Source organism: Lepidochelys olivacea, assembly GCF_965140295.1.
Source record: "Lepidochelys olivacea isolate rLepOli2 genome assembly, chromosome: 9".
NCBI classification, from domain to species: Eukaryota; Metazoa; Chordata; order Testudines; family Cheloniidae; genus Lepidochelys; species Lepidochelys olivacea.
The window spans coordinates 36865614-36887528 of NC_140419.1; the positions used below are offsets into that span (position 1 = coordinate 36865614).

Here is a 21915-nt window from a genome sequence, read left to right on the forward strand (position 1 = left end):
GCAGATTTGATTTAAGAAGATGGAAATAGCATGGCATCTTATGCACTGAAGGCACACAACTTAAGTATCTTATCCAGAAATTTAATACGCAAAGTATGAACGTTGTCGGCATCTGCTATGTCTCTCCAAATTGAGGCATAGTGTAAGTCGACCTCTATTAGGTTGATTTACAGCCACTGCAGTGGTGCATGTCCAAACTACCCTTTTTGTGTCAGTGGTGCATGTGCTAACCAGGAGCGCTTCCACTGACTTAAGAAGGGGAAAGTTGAGAGCTGAGAGACTGGACTCTCGTCTCCTTTGGTAGCTCCCTGCCAGGACCCCAGCTTCTCCACCGGCTCCCGGTGTGCTGCCCCTTCACCCCCTCGCCCCATTGCCCACAGGGAGTGGAGGACGTTTTCAGCTGTGAAATTGACAAGGCTTCCAGGCTCCTGCTGGGGTGCTGTGGGGGCAGCTGTAAAATTGACAAGACAGCCAACAGCCAATGTAAAGGACGTAAGTGTCTTCATAGACACTGTGCCGACATAAGCCTTTCCCCTCTCGTGGAGGTGGAGTAGTTATGTCGGTATAGTAGTGCACTTACATCGGCGGGAGGAAGGCTGTAGTGTAGACACTGATATAATTAGGTTGACATAAGCCAGTGGCTCTCACTTTTTTACTGGTGACCCCTTTCACATAGCAAGCCTCTGAGTGTGACCCCCTCCTTATAAATTAAAAACACTTGTTAATATATTTAACACCATTATAAATGCTGGAGGCAAAGTGGGGTTTGGGGTGGAGGTTGACAGCTCGTGACCCACCATGTAATAACATCATGACCCCCTGAGGGGTCGAGAACCCCTGACATAAGCTGTCTTATGTCAACCTAACTGTGTAGTGTAGACCAGCCCACAATCTATATCCCAGAATAAATCTTACAAGAGATATATATTGTATGGGGTGTAGTTATCTACCCATCAGCCCTTACGTAGCCCCTTTCATTAGGGCTATTTCATGTCCTATTAATATGTGCCATATTTTCGACAATCAATTCAGATTTAGCTAGTCAGAACATAGAGATAAAAAAGAATGAACTAGTTGATCTTATGGTTCTTTCTTCCTTTCTCTCCTCCCTGTCCCGCAGTAGGATTGTTCCCTACTGTGTATTTTCTAGTCTTCTGTCTGGGTCAGCTTTAAATTCCAAAGTGACCAGGCCCACTGCTTCCCTTGGAAGCCTGTTCCTCTGCTTAGTGGATTTTGTTGTTGGAAAGCTTTTCGTGATGTTAAGCCTTAAGGTTTCCTCTCATTACTCCTAATGATAGGCCATTGTGCTGTACTTAGTGACTCTTCTCTCTGCAATTGCAGACTGATGTGCCAATTTCCTTTGCCAAACTACATATCTTTTTATCCTACTAAATCTGTCAGTTCCTCCAGCTTCGTGATCATGTTTGTCTGATTTCTTCTAGACTCACTCCATTTTGTCTGTTACAAGGTTCAAGGAATGAAATGCTTAGGTGGGAACATAATTCATAAGCTGCATAGCCAGAGCTGTTTATAAATGGGGTCTAATATCTCTTAATGTGATGCCTGTGTATCATTGGCTTAAACTAAAGTGCATCTTTTTTGCTGCTTAATACTGCAAGCTTGTGTTGGATTTCTTGTCGTTGGATATTTTAACATTCCTGGTTTTGTTCCTTTTATTGAATAGGTGCGTCCAGTTGTGGGGCAAGGCCGGAAGCAGGGGAGATGAAGGGGCAGGGCCCAAGCTGGAAGGGAAGAGGCGGGGCCAGAGCCTCTCCTCTTCTGGCAATGCTGTCTGGTGCAGCACGCAGTGGCTGCACTCTCCCAGGCAGCCTCTGGCCACGCTGCTTGCCTGGGACAGCCCAGGCAGTGTGGCCAGAGGCTGCCTGGGAGATTGCATTAGTGGCTCCACACATGCCAGGGGGACGGGAGCAGAGCTCCCCCTCCCCCTGCCAGGTAATGTGAGATGGGGAGGGGACGGGGAAGGGGACGGGGAGAGGTTGGGGCCCCTGGGCTGGGGGCAGAGCAGGGGGCGTCACATGGGGGGATCATGTGGTGGGGTGGGGACAGGTCACATGGGGTGGTCACGTGCCGCCCCCCCTTAGCTGGTGCCCCCTTTGTGTCCCCGCTACTAATTGCCTCACTCCTCTTTAAAAATGGTAACCCTCCAGCAGTATAGTTCCCCAAACCATGTGCCAAGGGATTAGCTCTATACCAAATAGAGAAGAATGCTTCATGCTGAATTGCCAGCACTGCTTTGAAGCATGTGTGTTCTTTTGAGGTCTATGCACTGATTTGGCCTACCACACTTAACTTGCAAAACACAATACCAAAAACTGAAAGTAGCTCTGTCTTCCTACATTTGTTTTTTCTTGGCGATGCTCTGTTTCACACCAGTCTCTTCTCAGTGAGGTATGTTGACATAACAGTACAGAACTGTGCATAATAAGTGCTCATTACAAGATCTATTCACAAAACAATCCGGTGTTCTCCTCCAACCCCCGAGTTCTCATCCATAAGCATCCAGTGGAAACTCTGGTCACTAACTAATCCTTAATCATTTCAGTGAATATCTGGAACAGATTGCTCCTAGGAAAGGGGGAAATTTAGAATACTTTGTTTTTAACAGAATGTTTTCTTTAGCTTTCCATGGCATGGCCTTTTATTTTCTTCAAAGGAAATTGCTTCCTGTCAACACATTGTGTGCTTGAATCATTAACAGTGGGGAGCAAATGACCAGCTTGTCAGTATGTACGCTTGAATATTCAGCACAATCGTGAAAAGCTTCTATGATGCATGAGTTAATCATCTTTTACAAAAGCTTACACAAATATAAAATATTACGGAATGGATGTTCCTTAGTGTTGTGTCTGATTAAACAAAATATTATAATTATATAATGGACGCATAGGATGAAATAATGCTGATAAGTCTGAGACCTTGCAATTAACAGCCTGTCTAGAAAGGCTTTTCAGGTGCAGGATTGTTTATCTTCAGATGCTCATTCTTAAATCCCTCATGCTTGTTAACAAGACATTGGAAACACAGCTTTCTCACTATTGTGGTGACAATTTTTTAGTTATACTGCACTTCTTTCTACACAGTAAACCCCTCTTAGTTACCTCTTGTCTTTCGGTGGTGGCCTCAGCAGAGAGCAAACAGTAAGCCTATCTCAGGGGCTGGGGAAGTCCCTTCCAGGTGCCAGCTGTTTTCTGGATGGAGCAATACCAGCTGCTCTTCAGGCACCACTTCCTATGTGAATAGTAAAACTTTTGAAAAGGAACTTGTATGTTTGCCGTATATCATTTTGATCATTCAGCTTACGTTACAAAACAAAGGGAGGGAAAGGATTTATCCACTTCTGTTGTAAGGTCTCTGGGGCAGGGGCAGTCTCTGGTTTTGTACAGTGCCACACAAAGGGCCTTTAATCCTGATTAGGGCGATATAAAGTACTACTGGAATACAAATAATGCAAATAGGAGGTCAGTAGATACCTGCCATGGAAGGTAGGGCTAATTAGAATTTCCAGGTACTCTAATCCTGAGACACAGCTCTGGCTTCCCTTAGGCCCTTCCGTAGCAACAAGACTCTCTTATTTTCCCCCCTTTCCTTGACTGAAGTAAACGAGTAATTTCTGATCCTGTTTGTCATTAAATCTGAATATAAGGTACCTTACATAGGCAAGACTCAGTTCCATGAGTTCTTCTGCACTTTCAGGTAAGTAAAAAGTGGATTATTGATCTGTGTCTAAACAAGTCTCCAGTCTAGTTCATAAAATATTTTGGCACCTCTTGAGTTTCAGGAACATCCTTAATTGAAGGTTCAATTATTCTTGCACTTTTTAAACTTCTGGTGAAAGCAAAGCTGAATATTTTTTTTAACGTTGTTTCTTTGTTTACAGGTTTGTACTACATCAGCACTCTAGTATTTATGTTTATGGGACACTAACGATCTTTTCAGTATGGTTTTTGTTGGTTGTTGCTTTAACCGGTTTGTTTTTTAGTCATGCTGGCAGAGTATTCTTGCTGTAAAGAGAAGCAAGTGAGACTGAAAACAGTTGGTGGTGTTCCTTGACTTATGTTCAGATATGACATTGAAACCCAGCATGCCTTCGTTGGGGACTATTCTGGACAGATCACACTGCTGAAGCTTGAACAGAACACTTGCACGGTTATCACAACGCTCAAAGGTCATGAAGGTAAACTAACTTTCCCCCTTCACTTCCCTGGCTAATTCAGTCTCTGGTAATACAACTTTCTGTCAGCAGAAGATGGGAAATGTAATCAAGAGCAGGTTCTTACCTAAGCTCTCGAGTTCATTGCCTGTCACCACTTTCTGAACAAAGCTTTCTCCATACAGAGAAGTTTTCAATAAAACTCATACGTCTTAAATTAGCAGGATATTTAAGTAGCTAAGAACTCTGCTTGTTTCATAGGGAACTCTGGGCTATGGTTCATATGGGAACTCTGCTGTGAATGACATTGCCATCATCCTAGGCACCAATTATAGAACATGAGCTTCAAAGTAACTGCCTTAAATGGTGCATGTATATATGCCTAGCCCATCTTACAAAATGGCCCACCTTACAAAATGTCAGCCTATATTCACTAACATGTAAAGGAATGGCTCCATCTTAGTGTCTAGAATGTTACCACTTTAAGGCAGTGTATCTTGTACTTGTTTGTATAGCGATCAACATTGCTATCACCGCATGCTTTAATCAAATGTAAGAAAACTTTGCAAAGCTGTCTAGAGGAGTTTGTAAATTATGGGATAAATTCTCAAGTTCATGCACTGGACATGCATTTCATATCATAAGGTGTTGGTAGAATCACATAGGGCCTGTGTATTGAGTAAAAACTAATTCTTGTAACCTGATGTATGGCACAATATGTGCAGTGTTAGGTTTTGGCTCAGTTTTGCCTGACCCAGTTCTATTTAAGATGTATAGATATTATGGTGGTGATTGATGTAGATTCTTAGGTGTTTATCTAGGGTGTGCTTCAGGGTGAGGTTATTGAGGCAGGGGTATGCTGAAAGGAATAACTAAAGTGACTTTTGCTTTTTCATGACCTCATATGACTTAGAATCCAGAATAGCAATTTATCGGCCTGCTGTATTAACAATGCTGATCTATTGGGTCTCAAGGCTGTGGTCCTGTGGAAAATGCCAGTTTCTACTTACCTTGTTGCTGGCTGTAAATGTTAGTCGGTAAAGGTTTGTTTGGTTTGTTTGGTTTTTGTCTGTCTGTCTAATACTGAATGGGCTTCTGCAATGCAGATCACCATGACCATGAAGTGAAACAATACAAAGATATCTTTGATAAACTTTGGTGGAGGAGTCAAAACAGAAAACGGGGAAGTTCCCCTCCCCCCACCCCCCATATTTAGGACAGAATAATAGCAATTGGGTTGTGCTTGCTGGAACAGTGTGAAAATAAGATAATTATTTTACAGAATTCTTTGCCTGGGCTTTCCTTATATTGATCTCAAGCTAAATAAGTGACATTTGAATTAACACTGCTACTTAATGAGTGTAGTGTGAATTAGTCTATTGTATTCTGTTGATCTAATACTTAGAATTCAGTGAGCTATAAAATATTAAATCAAAGCAGATTTTTCAAGTGTCCTTTTTCATGTAGCTTTGTATGTCATATAAACAGATGACTTGGTGCCACACTGAATTGTTCTTACCGCTCATGTTCCCTCCGTGGGTCTGCTATTGCTGAGGTCTTGTCAACTTGAGTTTCAACAGTTTAATTACATTGGTTTAAAAATCATCCCTTTTAATTAAACTGGTCAAAGCCCAGATGGGACTCTTTTTTTGGTTCAAGAGTGGTTTATTTCAGCTTACCATAATGGAAAGAAAACTGGCTTAAACCAAAATAAGTGTCCACACAGCCTTTTGTATTGATTTAAAACAACACCTTTAGTTAAACTGGTACAACTTGTGTGGACAAGGCCTGAGAACTTTCACAAAATGCTTATATTTAATAATGAATCTTGTTGCTCTGTAAGACGGGGTCCCATGTCCAGGAGACCTCAAAGGTGGCTGCTTTAACTAAGCTTTGTTTCTTTATCCTCATTTCCTCCTTACAACTCTTTGGCAATTCACTACAATTGAATAGCAGATATGCACCAAAACAGCATGTTGGCTTTCAAAGTGGTCTGTCTGGGAATGAGTACTTATTACTTTTCTTAATATCCATGAAAATGTTTCCAAAGGGATCCTGGTTTAAAAATAAATAAATCCTGTTCAGCCCTGCAGCAACCAAACAAATCTTATTGCTATTAATTATAAAAGCCAGAAAGGAGAGGCTTGATTTGAGGCTGTAATTAATTAAAACAAGATGAATATCAATTGAGCTAGTGGCCGAAAAGATGCCACTTGAACTATGGAAAGATGCTCTATAAAAGTACACATTCCTAAAGGAAGGAATAGAATATTGCATCCAGTAACTTGATGATGTAAAGCAGTCCTTATTGATCTTTCAGAAAGTCCAGTTTTGTTGAAGGTTTAAAACAGGGATGGACAAACTTTTTGGCCCGAGGGCCACATCTGAGTATGGATATTGTATGGCAGGCCATGAATGCTGACTAAATTGGGAGCTGGTGTGCAGGACTGGGTAAGGGCTATGGCTGTAGGTACGGGCTCTGGGTTAGGGCCAGAAATGAGGAGTTCAGGGTGCGGGAGGGAGCTCTGGACTGCGGCAGGTGATTGTGGTTTGGGGGGTGGGGGGAAGTGAGGGCTCCGGCTGTGGGCTGCAGTCTCTGGGGATGAGGGATTTCGGGTTCAAGAGGGTGCTCCGGGCTGGGACCGAGGGGTTTGGAGGGTGGGAGGGGGATTGAGGTTGGGGTGGGGGGTTGAGGTCCTGGAGGAGGTCAGGAGGTGCAGGTTCCAGGCAGCACTTACCAGAAGCAACAGCATGTTCTCCTCCGGTTCCTACATGGAGGCATGGCCAGGCAGCTCTGCATGCTGCCCCATCCGCAGGCACCACGTCTGCAGCTCCCATTGGCTGTGGTTCCCGGCCAATGGGAGCTGCAGAGCCAGTGCTTGGGGAGGGAGAAGCATGCGGAGCCCCCTGGCTGCCCTACGTGTAGGAGCTGGAGGGTGAACACTGCTTCCGGGAGCTGCATGGAGCAGGGCTAGCTCCCGACCCTGCTCCCTGGCTGGAGCTCGAAGGTTTGATGGGCTGGATGCAGCCCACGAGCTGTAGTTTTCCCACCGCTGGTTTAATATGTGTCACCCGCTGAATAGTGTCATTCTACTCCTTTCATTTTTTTGGATGAGACGGTGGTGGCCTAATGTAGTACCATGCATTTTGTGTTCAGTAATTACAAAGCCAGTGTGTTAAACTGAAGGGCTCTTTAATAAGGAGTATAAAACACATACAAGAATATCTTTGTAAAAAACAATGGAGCACATACATTTTGCCCTGCAATATGTCTGTCCTGTGACTGATAGTTTCTCACTGCCATTAAAATATTTGGAATAAACTGTCAGAGCACAACTGTATTCAGAGCTAATTATGTAAGAGGTCAGTGTATGATGACTGAGATCATTTGTATTCCTCTCAACTGCCAGTTTTATGCATTATTGTCTTGTTAAAGTATTGGTGTTATGAACGAATTGCTGCCTGCTCTATTCAGTTGTCACAGTGGCTATGTTCACCTTACAAAGAGCCCAGTAAGAATGGCATTAAACACAATTTGTTAGGCTGCTGATGCATATACTTGAGAAAGCTGTTAACCTAATTCATAGCTCATCTGTCATTGTTAGAAAACCCAACTCATTGCTTAGCATCTTATCTTGTTCTTTATTAGATGTTAGTATTTAAATTTCTTTCAAACAAAAATGGCTTTATGTGAAAACCTGAACTTTCCTATGCTCAAATAAATTGGTTAGTCTCTAAGGTGCCACAAGTACTCCTTTTCTTTTTGCGAATACAGACTAACACGGCTGTTACTCTGAAACCTTTCATGAACAATGAGCATTTTAGAAATATGCATTAGTTCTACCAAACCAAATTATCCCATTGCTCACCATCCTTTGTCTTTTGAAGTTTGATTGTCCAACTAATGATAGTTCAGTGACTTTAAACTGTTAGGCTGCGAGTTTCTTTACTAACTCTCACCTTTGATCTAACAGAAGCATGAATGAAGAGCTGTGAATGAGCTCCAAAGCTTATCTCTCCTAGTCCAATAAAAGAGATTACTTCACCCAATTTTTTTTTTTTAAAGGAAGTGTTGCTTCCCTGTGGTGGGATCCTGTTCAACGGCTACTCTTCTCTGGAGCATCTGATCACAGCATTATCCTGTGGGATATTGGTGGAAGGAAAGGCCGAACACTGTTGCTTCAGGGCCATCAGTATGTAGCAGTGACTTCCTGTTCTATTTTTTTCCAAATACTTAACTAGTTTGTGGGGTTGTAGAAAGACTAAATGTGACAAGCTCCCAAGTATTGTGAATAATAACTAGACAAGATAGCATATTTCAGGGCATTCTCTTAAGACAGTGATGCATGGGAACTGTGGGGAACAAATGTCAGAGCAGCATTACTGTCATAAGGGGCCTTTTTGTTCTCTTGGCTATGACTTAAATGTGGGAAGTAATGAGATCAGAGAATAAATATAGTTCACAGAATAAAGAGATGGGTGAAAATACTATGACTACCCTTGTTTGCAGTGTTGTAGCTGTGTTCCATCTAATATTGTAAGGTTTTGCTGCATGGAGGTCAAATCCCACTGCTATAATGTACCCTTCATTAAGATGCTTGTGCAGGAAGGGGGTGGAAATGTATAATGACATCCGCATAGTAGCGTGTGTATATATAGAATCCTTTGTTCTATTGCTGCTTCTTCATCTTAGACACTAGTCATGAAATCACAGAATTATTTTACTGGCATAGTTAGTATTTTTAAAGTACCTATGCTGACTTCTCACAAGTGCACATGAATTCCCACTCTTCTGTGCATTGACATGCAACTGTTCATTTTTACATATTGGCTACAATAGTGTAATTTGACACCTACGTGACTGGAAGACCTTCCACTGCTTCTTTCACTCCTCCTCCATGTATCCTGTTGGGAAGATTGTGTGTATCAGCTATTAGTTTTTTCCTGTCTAATCTCACACTGGACAGAAGGTGGCGGAATTTTTACAAAGTGTGGGAAATATCATTCCATTTCAAAAGCAGTCTTTTTTTCTTTCTGAACTAAAAACTGAATTTTCACTGTTTTGCAAGCTGTGACTAAAAGTGAGGAGATCCACAACAGATTTCCGTTCTGGACAGCTATATCAAAAACAGATTCTTGTTTTTCTGTAAGTCAGTTTTCTTCCTTGAAGAAAGTCAATATTCACACAGCGAGTGAACACCATACTTAAAGGAAACAGGAACTTGTGGGGGGAAAGAGATTAAGAAATTGAATCACAATAACTAGGCTTGACAGGATTAGATTTTTATTGGTAAACGTCAGTAAACGCCAATTTCCACTACATGCGCGCAAACAAGGAAAAAATACTTCCATCAATAATAATCAAAACTTACAGGGAAGCAGCATTTTTTGTACTTTGTCTGAAAACTATTTAGTTTGATTTAAAGATATTTATCTCATTTATTTGACGTGATTTTGACAATTTGTTTTAACTGTTAAAAGTTTATAACTTTTTGAATCCACATCTACTGTTGTTAATTTATTCTAACCACCCTGTGGTCTGACTCCTCCATAATTTCCTGCAACTAAAAAAACTTAAATAGATGAAAATAAATATCAATCTTTTAAATTGAATTCTGCCAACCCTAACAACTCATACATCAGCAAAAGGGTTTCCAGTAGAATCTTTAAGGACATAATTCCTTGATGGCTATTTTCTCACAATTGTCTCCTGATAATTTGGTGTTCTGTTGCGTTCCAAGTGTGGATGAAGAAGGGGCGTATTTGCAGTTCTGCTCAGTTCAGACACCTGTCACCTGAGATGCATTCCGTTTGTTAGGCTTCACTAGCAAAACACTGACATGATGCTGTATCTTCAGCTTACAGGTCAAACGAGCTGCTTCCTATGCTAACACTTTGTTCTATCGCAGCTACTTCAGTGCTGAAATCACACTTGGCAATGAGGGTACCAAGTCCAGCTTCTAAACTTTGATTCTCCGTTTCAAGCACTTTAGGTTACTACTTAGTGGTCTTGCTTTAAAATAGTTCTACGGCTGACAGTGCCTGGTTACTGACATTGTTTTCAGCTTTCCAGGTGACTCTTAAAAATTCAAACCCAGACCTGTTAGGGATGTTGCTTTTGCTTAATTGTTTGGAAGAATTAATAGTGGCCACTTCATTTCCAGTGACAAGGTGCAGGCCATTTGTTACATCCAGCTCACGCGGCAACTGATCTCATGTTCAGCTGATGGAGGAATTGCTGTTTGGAATATGGATATCAGCAGAGAAGAGGTAAGCACATGTGCTAGATCAGAGGATCTGGTACTACCGCTTTGTGAACTCTGCAATGGCTATGCTTTCCAGCTTATTCTGTCATCCTAGATCAGGGCACCCCAAATTAACCAAGCATTGGTAACTGTCCAGGAATCGGCGTTCAGTGCCTCAGCTTCCATGAAAAGTATCAGATTACCATAAAGATAAAGGCAGTGACAAAGTCCACGAAGACCCTTGAGATTTGTTCAGTGCAAGTCTGGCCATGTGGACAAAGGTGAAGCTTTGCATGTTGAAACCTCAACTCCCCCAGACCACACTTCCATATTAAAGACAAGGATGGACCACATAATAGATCTCTGCCATGCTTGACCTAAAGGTACAGCCTCTTCACATCTGTTCTCGTTAATATAATTGGAAAGAATCCTGTAGGGTACTACAGGAGGCAACTCCCTAATGCAGACTGTATTGAATTCCCTGTAGGATTATGCAGACTTGACAAAATATTTGCTTTGAGTTATCTCAGTAAAATGGTATTGTAGTTTAGCCCTTCCCCTCTCTCCTCAAAAAGGATATTAAAAGTATAGAAGTCATTCACGGAGTAGCCAGATTTTAAAGAGCCCTTGATCACTAAATAAAAGTGACATAAAATGAAGTATTGTTTATGCATGGCTTGAGACCTGTTCTGTGTTACATGTTCCTTAGTGTATTGTGAAATAAAGTGCTATAGAAAAATCTGTGTAGCCTGTGAAGATGTAGTTTCTTGCCACCAGTACACTAATGCTGTCAGGCCAACCAAAAATGGCTTGGTGATAGACTGCTCTTACTGCTTTTTCTCAGTTCTGTCTCTGCACACCCTGTTTTTCTTTGTAAGGGATCTTCAAAGCCACAAGCACTGTTGTCTTCATTATACATATTGTGGTACCACCTAGGAGCCCATGTTGGACCAGAACCCCATGGTGCTAGGTGCTGTGCAAAGGGAACAAATAAGAGACTGCTGCTGAGTGCTAAACAAAGGGCTTGCCTACACCATGTGATGTAGTCTGACATCAGCATGCATGAGAGCACTTCTAAGGTCCACACAAGCCAGTTAGGTCACGGCATGCTGGTGCACAGTAGAATCTACACCTCCAGCTGGTGTGCACTAACGCACAGCATAGACAAACCCATAGATTCCTTTTTCTCCTCCAGAATCTGTTAACTAGTTTAGGATCGGTGTAAGGCCATGTCTACACTACCACTTTTCTCAGTATAATTTCTTTCACTCATGGGTGTGGGGGGAAAAAAACACACACCGAGCGATATAAGTTACATTGACAAAAGAACACTGTTCACACTGGCGATGTTGGCGGAAGAGCTTCTCCTGCCAACATAGCTACAGCTGCTTGTAGAGGTGGGGTTTTTTATGTCAGTGGGAGAGCTCTCTTGCATTGGCATCGAGCGGATATATGAGCAATCTCACAGCAGCGCAGCTGCATCGGTACAGCTGTGCCACTGTAAGCTCGCTAGTGTAGACATAGGCGTAGTCATTACGTGGTGCTGTAATAGAGCTGAATACACTGCCTTTGAAAATTCCTCTAGAGCAGTGAGGAGATGATTTTTATGGAGCTTGTTTTTTTGTTTACCAAGTTAAAGAACAAAGTATGGACTAGACAAAATCTTCATGCACTAGAGCTTTTTAGACCCTTGTTGGCAGCATGGTGAGGAAATTCCCAAAACTAGCAGCATAGATTTTAGTGGGAGTTTGGATTAAACTTTGGTAGTTTTTAATAATGTATTATCCGTTGGTTTGTACTGTACTTCTGTAATGGCTTATCTATTTTCTGCCATTAAATGGAGATTGAGAAATGAGAAACAGAAGCCACTGAACCAATAGTGGGAACCCAAATGGGCAGGAGATGAAAACAATGGCCCCTGAAACTGTCATCACATCATTATTGAAATGGAGACAGTCTTTCATTTTCAATATTCACTCACTCTTAATTGACTTGTTGTCCATCAAGAATTTGCTACTCTTTTACTGATGCATCTATTTTAGGAAGGTCCACCAATGTGATGGAAAAAGGAATGTTAATGGATGTCACTTACTGTGTAGTCTATTGAGAGAGAGCATTATGGAATGTGGAGAGACTGAATCAGCAGTCAGTGTGCGTAGTCATGGTTATTCTGAAATTTGAGATGGGAAGTGATTCATCACAGAACAATAATATGCCCAAGAGAATAGAAAAAGAGACAAGTGCAATACTGCAGTGGTGTGAAATTTAAGGGCGTTAAACTAACCTTGAAATAGCTTTCAGGGTATATGGTCCTTATCAGATGCATGGGAATATTTACCCAACACATAAGGAGGTGCCCTAGAACTATTCTGTATCATCCCACAAAAGTACCTTACTAAAAAGTGCAAGTATTAACTTCAGAGTTATGCTTTGAATACTCTGCTATAGCACACTAATATCTGAGAATGTTAGTACTACTTAGCATATCTATATCTCGCATCATCCAGAGAGCCCAATATAGTCAAGCATTATTTCTGGATAAGGAAGCAGAGGCATGTGTATACTTAGAGTGAGGGCAAAGGGTTGGGGGTTGCAGCTGATAAGTTTTCTTAATTGCTTCAAATGCTACAGCCCCAGGAAAAGGACATGATGAGAATGACTGACAGCTTCTGAGGGAGTAATTGATTCACTGTAGAGTTTCTGTATCTTAGATTACTTTGTAGCCATTCTGAATCGTCCTGGCAGCAAGACCCGGGGGTCTACAACCCCAGCAGCAATCCAGTAATTCAGATGCATCTTAGCAGGTTTTCTCATTAGGGCAGGAACAAGAAATGCTGTGGGGTAAAAACTGTGAGAGAGAAGAGCATAAAGATCTTTGTAACAGATAACTATAATTATGACTCTGCCTTCTGCACACAGCTCAGCACTGAATTCTCAAGTTGCTTTTAGAGTGTGGCCAACTTTCGCACTGAATGTGAAGCAATTCAGATTTTCTTGTGTATTGTTTGTAATGTCCATAGCTGATAGAGGGGGCTTCTCTTGAAATGTATTTAAATTTCACTATATATCTTCATTTGAAAACAAAAATGAAAACCCGAGCTGTTCATAACCTTGCTGATTTTGAACATGTGCTAAGAGTATTTATTTCTCCCTCCCCCACTAGGCTCCTCAGTGGTTAGAAAGTGATTCTTGTCAGAAATGTGAACAGCCTTTCTTCTGGAATATAAAGCAGATGTGGGACACAAAGACACTAGGGTTGAGACAGGTGAGGATGTGGTTGTAAATCATTCATGGTGCTGTTCATTGTGTAAAGAATTTGGTGTCAGTGGTGTTCTAGCTTTATACCTGACTTGCTGTTCAGCACTTCTAAACTTCATCTCCAATCCGTTTTTGAAAAGGAAAAAATGAGTAGAAAGACATACTATAAAGCAGCAGAGGTCATTGGCGTCTGCGTTGCCAGCAAAGTGTTGTGAATCAGGAAATTTCAACTTGGTGCTGAGAAGTTACCAAGTACAGTGGGAAAAAAAGCATTAAATTGGGTTGTCCTGTGTGGGAATAATGGGGTTTAAAAAAAGTAAAACCTGTTTTGCGCACAAGTGTGCATGTAAGAAAGAGCTACAGTTAGTAAATACTGAATGCACAAAATGGCCTACAATCTTATACTGGCAAATTACTACCAAAATGTCAGCCTTAAATTGAGCACCTTACGGTGTGCTGAAGCACTAATGGCCTTGCCCTCCTTCAGTTACGCCAGAGTGAATCTCTTGTAAATGTTGAAAGGAACTTTCACCTCCTGAATGTTCCAGGAGAAATCCACTCATGCTCATGCCCCTCTTCACTCTCCCCTCTTCCCCCCCCCAACCCTTGATGATAGTGAAGGCAAGAGTGTAAAGAACATCTTTCATTTTGTAAGGCACTTGCCCTCAGATCCCTTGGAGAAAAGGGATGTAGAGCAGGGGATCTCAAACTGGGGGTTGAGATGGTAATTACATGTAATTACCTCAGGGGGTCACGAGGTAATTACATGGCGGGGGGTGGGGTTGTGATCTGTCAGCCTCCACCCCAAACCCTGCTTTGCCTCCAGCATTTATAATGACGTTAAATTAAAAAAAACAAAAACACTTTTTTGTATGTTTATGGGGAGGGGGGTCACACTTAGAGGGTTGCTGTGTGAAAGGATTCACCAGTACAAAAGTATGAGAACCACTGTGTAGAGTATATGGGTAAAATCCTGTCTCTATTGGAAGTCAGTGGCAAAATTCCCTGGGGCTGGCATATAACCCAGGGATTCTTGGTCCTTGGTTACAACTGGTTTTGAAAGGTAACTATCATAGGATGTTACATAATTTCTTTGGTCATCCCTCCTGATGATTTGGGAGTTCTCAAGTAGCGCTTCGTGTCCTGAAATGTCCATCTTATTTTAATTCTTCTTTGAAGCATCACTGCAGAAAATGTGGTCAAGCAGTGTGTGGCAAGTGCAGCACTAAGCGGTCCAGCTACCCAATCATGGGCTTTGAGTTCCAGGTCCGTGTCTGTGACTCTTGCTTTGAGTCAATCAAAGATGAAGAGTGAGTATGCTTAAAGATCTGATGTTGTTCCATTACTGACTTTATACACTAAAGGCTGAAACTTTTGGAGGAACCTAACTGGTAGCTTTTAAGTTCTCTGGTTACAATTCTGGCAGCTCTGGCTCCATCTGTTTGTAATCAGCCTTTTTATTAAATGTCAGAAACTACATACCATGTTTATAATCAATATGTAAATAAGGAACTCTTACTTATGTATCCGATACCTTCAAGTTCTAATGTGCAGCCTTCTCACAGGAAAGAATATACATAAGTTACCAGCGTGGAAATATTATTGACCTCTGTCTTTCACAAGGCAGCAAACATTGATGCCTCACAGTCAGGTTAACTTGCTTGTATTACATTGGTGGTTCTTTTGGGGCTTCTTTGCACACATTTTGAAGGGGAGGGGGGTGGGGAGAAGAGGGGCAGCAGCCACTTGCTTAATCTAGTAGCCAATACAGCTGGAAGAAAAGTTGAGAAGCTTGTTGGAAAGTAGACTTTACAGCTGTTAAATGTTAGAAGTAAAGAACTGTATTCTCTACCATGTTCCTGTTTTCCTTTGTGTTGTGTTTTGAGGGACTTCCAAATATCAAGTGGGAGCCCAGGTAAGCACGTGTCACTCCTATAATTCAGTGTACTCTGGGCAGAGCTTACTGATTATTTCATTGTCATGTAGGTAGGCGATGTTGTCAGGTCTGACTTATTAGCTTTTCAGAAATTTCCCTGTAAATGCTTTATTTTGTATTGCTGCAATGACGCCATCCAGTTTTAATGTCTAATAGATGGTTTTTATTTAAGCGGTTTTCTTTTACTAGTCGTACTTCCCTGGCAACCTTTCATGAAGGAAAACACAACATTTCCCACATGTCTATGGACATTTCTAGGGGACTAATGGTGACCTGTGGAAGTGATCGGATTGTGAAGGTAGGATTTCTCTTCTCTGCAGGTTATATAACTTGCTTTTTTACTTTGGGTTTTACAATATTAAATAGCTTATGCATCAGTTAAGGTGACACTTTCTTTTGCCTTTCCTAATGGTTGCAAACACTTAATCAAGCTGGCAGTTTGATGCTTTGTGAACAGGAAGAGTTAAGCTTGAGTCAAAAACTTAGCAGTACTTGATTATTGTAGTGAAGGACAAAGACTTTCTAATAATCGATTCCACTACTACTGTCATTCAGCCTCTATATGGTGAATATGCCGGAAATCCCCATGAATTAAAAGGACTGTATAGTTTGAGTAACAGTGTCTGTAAAGCACCATACATTAAGGAGATATTTGGTCCCTGCTCCCAAGGAGTCTGAAATCAAAGGGTTCTGTGGTGCAAAACAATCCTATTGAAGCTCAATGGGGAACTACTCAGGTCGCTGAGGTTTGAAGGACTTTCCCTAAATTATATGATAGTTCGTTTGTGTTACACATGGTCCAAGTATGAAGTTTCTACAGGTAACTGGGCTCTTCACAAACCCCAAGAGGGATGGATGTGCCTTATTCAGAGTTCCCTATAATCGGTGACCTCCTAGAGATCATCCAGTCTCTTAGTGAAACTGTTTTCAGACGCGTACTAATCTGATTAAGATATTAAATTAACTGCCATTTAGAGTCTGAGGCTTCCAAATGAGAAACTTAATCTGAGCTATCTCTTGCTGATAGCGTACATTCAGCAAAGGGGTTTGTCAGCACATGCCCAAGGACTTGCATTTTAAAATGCTTTGTCTTAATACCCCTTGTGTCACTCCATTTGAGATGACTGTAGAGGAAATTAAATGTCTGGATGCTGTTTTGGGATTTAACTGTGGAACAGTGATTGCTTCAGGCTCACAAATATCAGATACTCTATTTGAGAAGTAAAGATTGTATTTCAGCACTGCATCTTGAGGAATCTCTGTGTACAATTGCCATGATGCAAACATTATATTAGTGTTGCCTGTTTGGTATTCCATCTTCCATCTGACACTACCAACTTCCTACTGTCTGATACCTATCTTCATTTCCCCCTGTTCTCATGTCTCACTATGCTTTGTCTCCTCACTACTGTGGCTGGCTGGGCAGATGAGAGAGGATCTTGACAGTGCCAGTATGTTTGCCTAGTGCCTGCAGGTGTATCCTGGAGTGTTGGAAAGCCTGGAACGCTTCTGTAACACACATTAGAGAAAGCAAGTGGAATGCCATAAGCAGCAATTCAGAGCACTGCTCATATAACCCTTGGGCAACATGCCCTATTTTTGGCTCTAATGCAGTGATACTCAATTTCCTTAAGTCATAAAATCTTTTTATAATATGCTATACTGTGGTTATACTTCCTGCAAATACTAGTAATGAAACAGCCCAGTAACTTTTATACTCTTTCATAAGCCTGTGTGTAGGGAAAAACAGTTTTGGCTTTGGAAACCCTCTTCATTTAATGTTCTGTAGCTCTGTAACAATGTGCTGTGCAAGCTAGAATCCTTTCTTCAAACATAGTTTGGCTATGTTGGTTCACAAGGCTAGTATAACTTTTAGAAGGTGATCAAGCTGAAAATAAACAGTGCTATTTCAAAATCCTGTTGAATGCTGATTTTTTTTTTTTTAGGGCATATTGTTACTCTAATCTTTTGGCTACATGTGTAAGTCTTTATACTCTTGATTTTAATACTATATGATATGCTGAGTAGTTTCCCACATGTTGTTTTTCTTATAGATATGGGACATGACGCCAGTAGTTGGTTGCAGCCTTGCAACCAGCTTCTCCTCACACTGACCTAGGACCTGACAGGTTCATGCACCTTATGTACAGCAACATACACCGAATGAATGAAATCCCTCCTAGGAATATCGTCACAAAAGCACTGATTGCTGGATCCTTTTTCTCTTGCTCTTCCAGGATGGACAGTCACCTTTGTAGAGCAAAGCTCTTCTATAGGCTACAGTGGGAATCACCTTGATACAGAAATGCAATTTCCCAGCCTGTTGATGTAACATAAAATGGCTTACCTGCAACGTGACACTGCGATAAAAGGATCTGTCATAACTTGGTTTACATGTAGTGTTAACAATGTGCTTTCTCTGCTGAAATATCTTGTACAGTAGCTAAAGGATTACCAGAGTAAAATGCGTTTAGTTTTTTCAGGTTTGTGCAAATAATAAATAACTTACTGTCCCTTCCAATAAGCAGTCCCCCACTGAACTCTTTGTCTGGTGTGCAGCTGTTTAGGCTGCCTCCAAAAGGAGTATTGGTTATAACTTTGGAAGAAGGAAAGACTGACTTATTTTTTTAAGCAATGTTTGAATAAAGGGGCAGGTGTTCCCTCTCTGTTGGAGTGGCAGTAAGAGTAAATGCTTGACATGAGAGATCCTGATCTACTGGCTTTCTTGGAGTGTTGTCTGCAAATTCAGTTATTGGTAAAACTACTTCAAAATAATCTGTTCTGTTCAGATAGCTTGAGAGTTTCTGTAAATAATCCCAGGCTCTTAGACATGCTGAAACTATATTTATTCCCTCTTCTTGGCTAACGTATAACGAGTGAACTTTTGTAGCTGTTATTTAGTGGATAAGCTGCACATTCTCAATAGTGAAGGCAGCCCATGATATGTCACAAAACATATGCTCATTCAGTATGTTTACAGTGCTGTTAAAATGGGGGGCTATGCAAGCCTGTTATCTTAGTAATCGCTAAAATAAAAAGCCCCTCCTACATTAATGAACTAATTTTTTATGTGGAAAAGCTTAGTTCCCCATTTATCATGAAGAAACTATATGTAGCTATAGCATTAACTTAATTACCACCTTGTCTTTGTTTTGAAGAAAAATTAATGTTAAACATTTCTAAAATTTCTCTTCTGAAGCAATAACTATGAAGATACAAAATATTTCTTGGGAATAGTTGGCCTGAGTGCAGATGAGGGCTGTTAATCTTAAATGCTATGTGCAGTGGTGGTCCTTGCTGTTATACGCTGAGTGAGGCAGTCTGACATTTTCATGGATTGCATGATTCCAGCTGGCAGTTAGGGAAATATTTCCCTTGTATGTTGCTCTGTCAAGTACATGAATTACCTATGTTCCATAAATGTTAGGATATATGTAATGCCATAAGGTTGTCTTACAAGAGCTTATTAAACAGTTTGAAAATGAAATTCATGTAACTTTATCATGATGTACCATGGAGTCGCAAAGGAGATGGGAGTTTGTTGGATTTTCACAAAAGCTGATGTTATAGTGTGTTATGTAGTGAGGGAAGAAATATGTGCAGGTCAGCTCTTTCTGCTGCCGTTGGAAGTGACGTGCTCATTCTTGCAGAAAAATTGATGAGCTATTGGAATGAACTGCGATTTTAGCCTTGCAGCAACAACCAAGTGGTGCTATTGTCACTGCTGAATTAAAATCATTGTCATATACTTTTGATACAAAAATTTTGCATTTATAGCCTGCTATAGCTAGTGTATGCTAATATCATGGGACTGTAATGCGTCATGATCTTACTCAGTTTTCATTTCAAAAACAATAATATGGTAGATTCCATGCTACTAAATACTATCTCTGGTATATTCTTGATTCACATATTTTGGAACTGGCTTTATGACTTACCATTTTATGGGCCCTCTCCAGAAATATTTTGCTAAAGGATTTTTTTTAACTTGATATTTCCTAATTCTTCATACTTCTCATAGCTTCCCTCAGAAACTGGCATCAGGCTAGTGTTTGATTGTATTATCCACTTAAATTTGAAATCTGAATGAGTAAACGCTAATTTAGAGCTTTTGGCAAGTCTGTATTAGGAAGAGATACATTTGGGGGCCTGATTTCAATGATCTGAAACTGTATTGAAAGGAATATGTTGAATGTTTTACATTTGAAGAGTTACATTAATTAGTTCCATTCCTTGCTACCTGATGGAAGGTTTTAGTTTTGGAAAGACTTCTGTTTTCAAGTTATATGAAATATCATGTGTGCCAGAAAGGACCTGAAGTTAGGTAATGAGCTAATGTAAATCAGGGAGGAAACTGACATTTGGTTTTTTTCACACACATGTTGGATCAAACTCTTTTGTTCCAATCACCTGGTTTAAGAGTAAAGATTAACAAGAAGAGATCTGTGAAAACTTTCTTCTCCATGTTTCTCTCTACCCTAAAAATCCAAGATGGGTTATGTATTTGCAATCCTTTTAATCAATATCTTATTTAGATTAAATTGCAGCAAAAATAAAACTTGGGGAGGTTTGGAGCCACACTGTAAGTTCTGTGCCCCAAAGATTTGGGAGTGGGGACGCACACCTCCTATTAATATGAACAGGAGCTATGTGCCTGCCTCGGGAAATTAAACTATGTAGATTTGATAATGAACTGTATGATTAAACGCTAGCTGATTTAATTTCAATCTGTCCCCTACGTCAATCTATACTACTGGGATTGCCCCTTTCCAGCAAAAAAAGAGCTAGTACCCGCTAGCATCAGCTTCTTTGGATGTTCTCTTGCAAAACAGATTGTCAATTTGGCTATCTAGCACCTCTCCCATATTTAGCATTTAACTTTTTCCCCTTCCCTGTGGATAATTCCCCCATCCGTGGCAATCATATTAAGGTTTTACCACTAGATAATCTAGAATCTGCTACATAGCTTTTAAATTTAACAAATATATTTTCTATAATAAATATATGAAATTAACATAGTTATAGCATCACTTAGATATAACAAGGTGATTATGGCTGGCAAAACACCAGCTGGTCACAAAAATAAACCTTGAGATTTAACAAACTAATAATGCACTGAAGAATATATTGCTTGTGTAAAAACACCTAACCTATTTTTGAAGAAATATACTGTTTTGTGCAATTTAAAATACAATAACTATTCCAGTGAGTTCAAATGTGCAATTATTCAGGAGATTTATTTTGAAGCATTACCAATTTCTTTTGTATGGCCTTTTTTCATTGGAGCAAAGGGTACCATTAATGTATTGTAAGTTCCTTACCAGCTGTGTTTCTACAAAATACTGTACTCCACATGGTTTAGAGATGCTAGATAAATCTTGCTCCCTCTTTGGATTTTTAACTTCGAATACATGTATAATAAAATTTCTTGATAGTCACTTAATTTATTCTGATGACCCATCTTCAGTTGGTCTTCATTGTTGCAGCAAATATTGGTAAATAAACTACACAGTGTTCTTGTGAATAGGGGTGGATTAAAGCAGGATCCAGGCTTTTGGCTGGAAGGCATCCTTTAGATCCACAGTTAGAATCAGATGATTTGTAAAGGAGCCCCATAACCAGAGACTAGCACACATTGGCAGGATGGAGCCTGTAGCACCATTGAGCAGCTGGCTCTGCAGAGTGGAGTGTTTTGAGAACACAGACTTCTCCCTCCCTACCCACTCACTTCTGTTGTCCAGTTAAGCCAGAAGAGGAGAACACCTTCTCCTTGCCCCTAATGGAGTTGCTTCATTATACCATGCTGGGAGATCTTGCTTATTAATTAGCTTACTGTCAAGAAAAGAGCCTTTCCAAACATTGGAGAGAAGGCTCAAATCATGTGCATCCCTTTTGTATCAAGTATATGGGGGAGGGGAAAGCATTGCACTTCCGTTAGATTTCAAATTATTTTAAAGGATATTAGTTTTGATGTCACTTACAATGTCAGATTTTAAGCCGCCTTGATTTGAAATGCATGGAATGGTGGTCAATCTCTTCCATAGCTGGATTCCCCTTCCTTTTAGCAATATGGGTCACGATCCCCTGACACTTGTTAATGACCCCCAGGTTGAGAATTCTCTCCCGACAGCTTTGTGTACTGAAGCATTTACCAGAATGGGTAGTGTTAAAGGCTTGAGGGTTCTTTCCTACGTGAAATGTAGCCAAGCTCTCTACTCTGTTGGTATTCAGTGCATAAGATGCAATCAGACTAAGCCTGAGGACCCTACATTTTTATTTTATGCTGTATCTTTCTTCCTGTTGGT

General features: G+C 40.7%; 1 protein-coding gene across 1 annotated transcript in view; it reads left to right on the forward strand.

Moving 5' to 3' along the window:
* Positions 1–19097, forward strand: part of WDFY1 (WD repeat and FYVE domain containing 1) — a 40865-nt gene extending 21768 nt beyond the window's left edge. Inside the window, exons 6-12 of the mRNA XM_084639622.1 lie at positions 4083–4195; positions 8238–8364; positions 10336–10441; positions 13580–13681; positions 14854–14984; positions 15800–15908; positions 17665–19097. Coding sequence (XP_084495748.1) covers positions 4083–4195; positions 8238–8364; positions 10336–10441; positions 13580–13681; positions 14854–14984; positions 15800–15908; positions 17665–17724 — 748 coding nt within the window. The 3' untranslated portion in view covers positions 17725–19097. The remainder of the gene's footprint in view (positions 1–4082; positions 4196–8237; positions 8365–10335; positions 10442–13579; positions 13682–14853; positions 14985–15799; positions 15909–17664) is intronic.
* The last annotated feature ends 2818 nt before the right edge of the window (positions 19098–21915 follow it).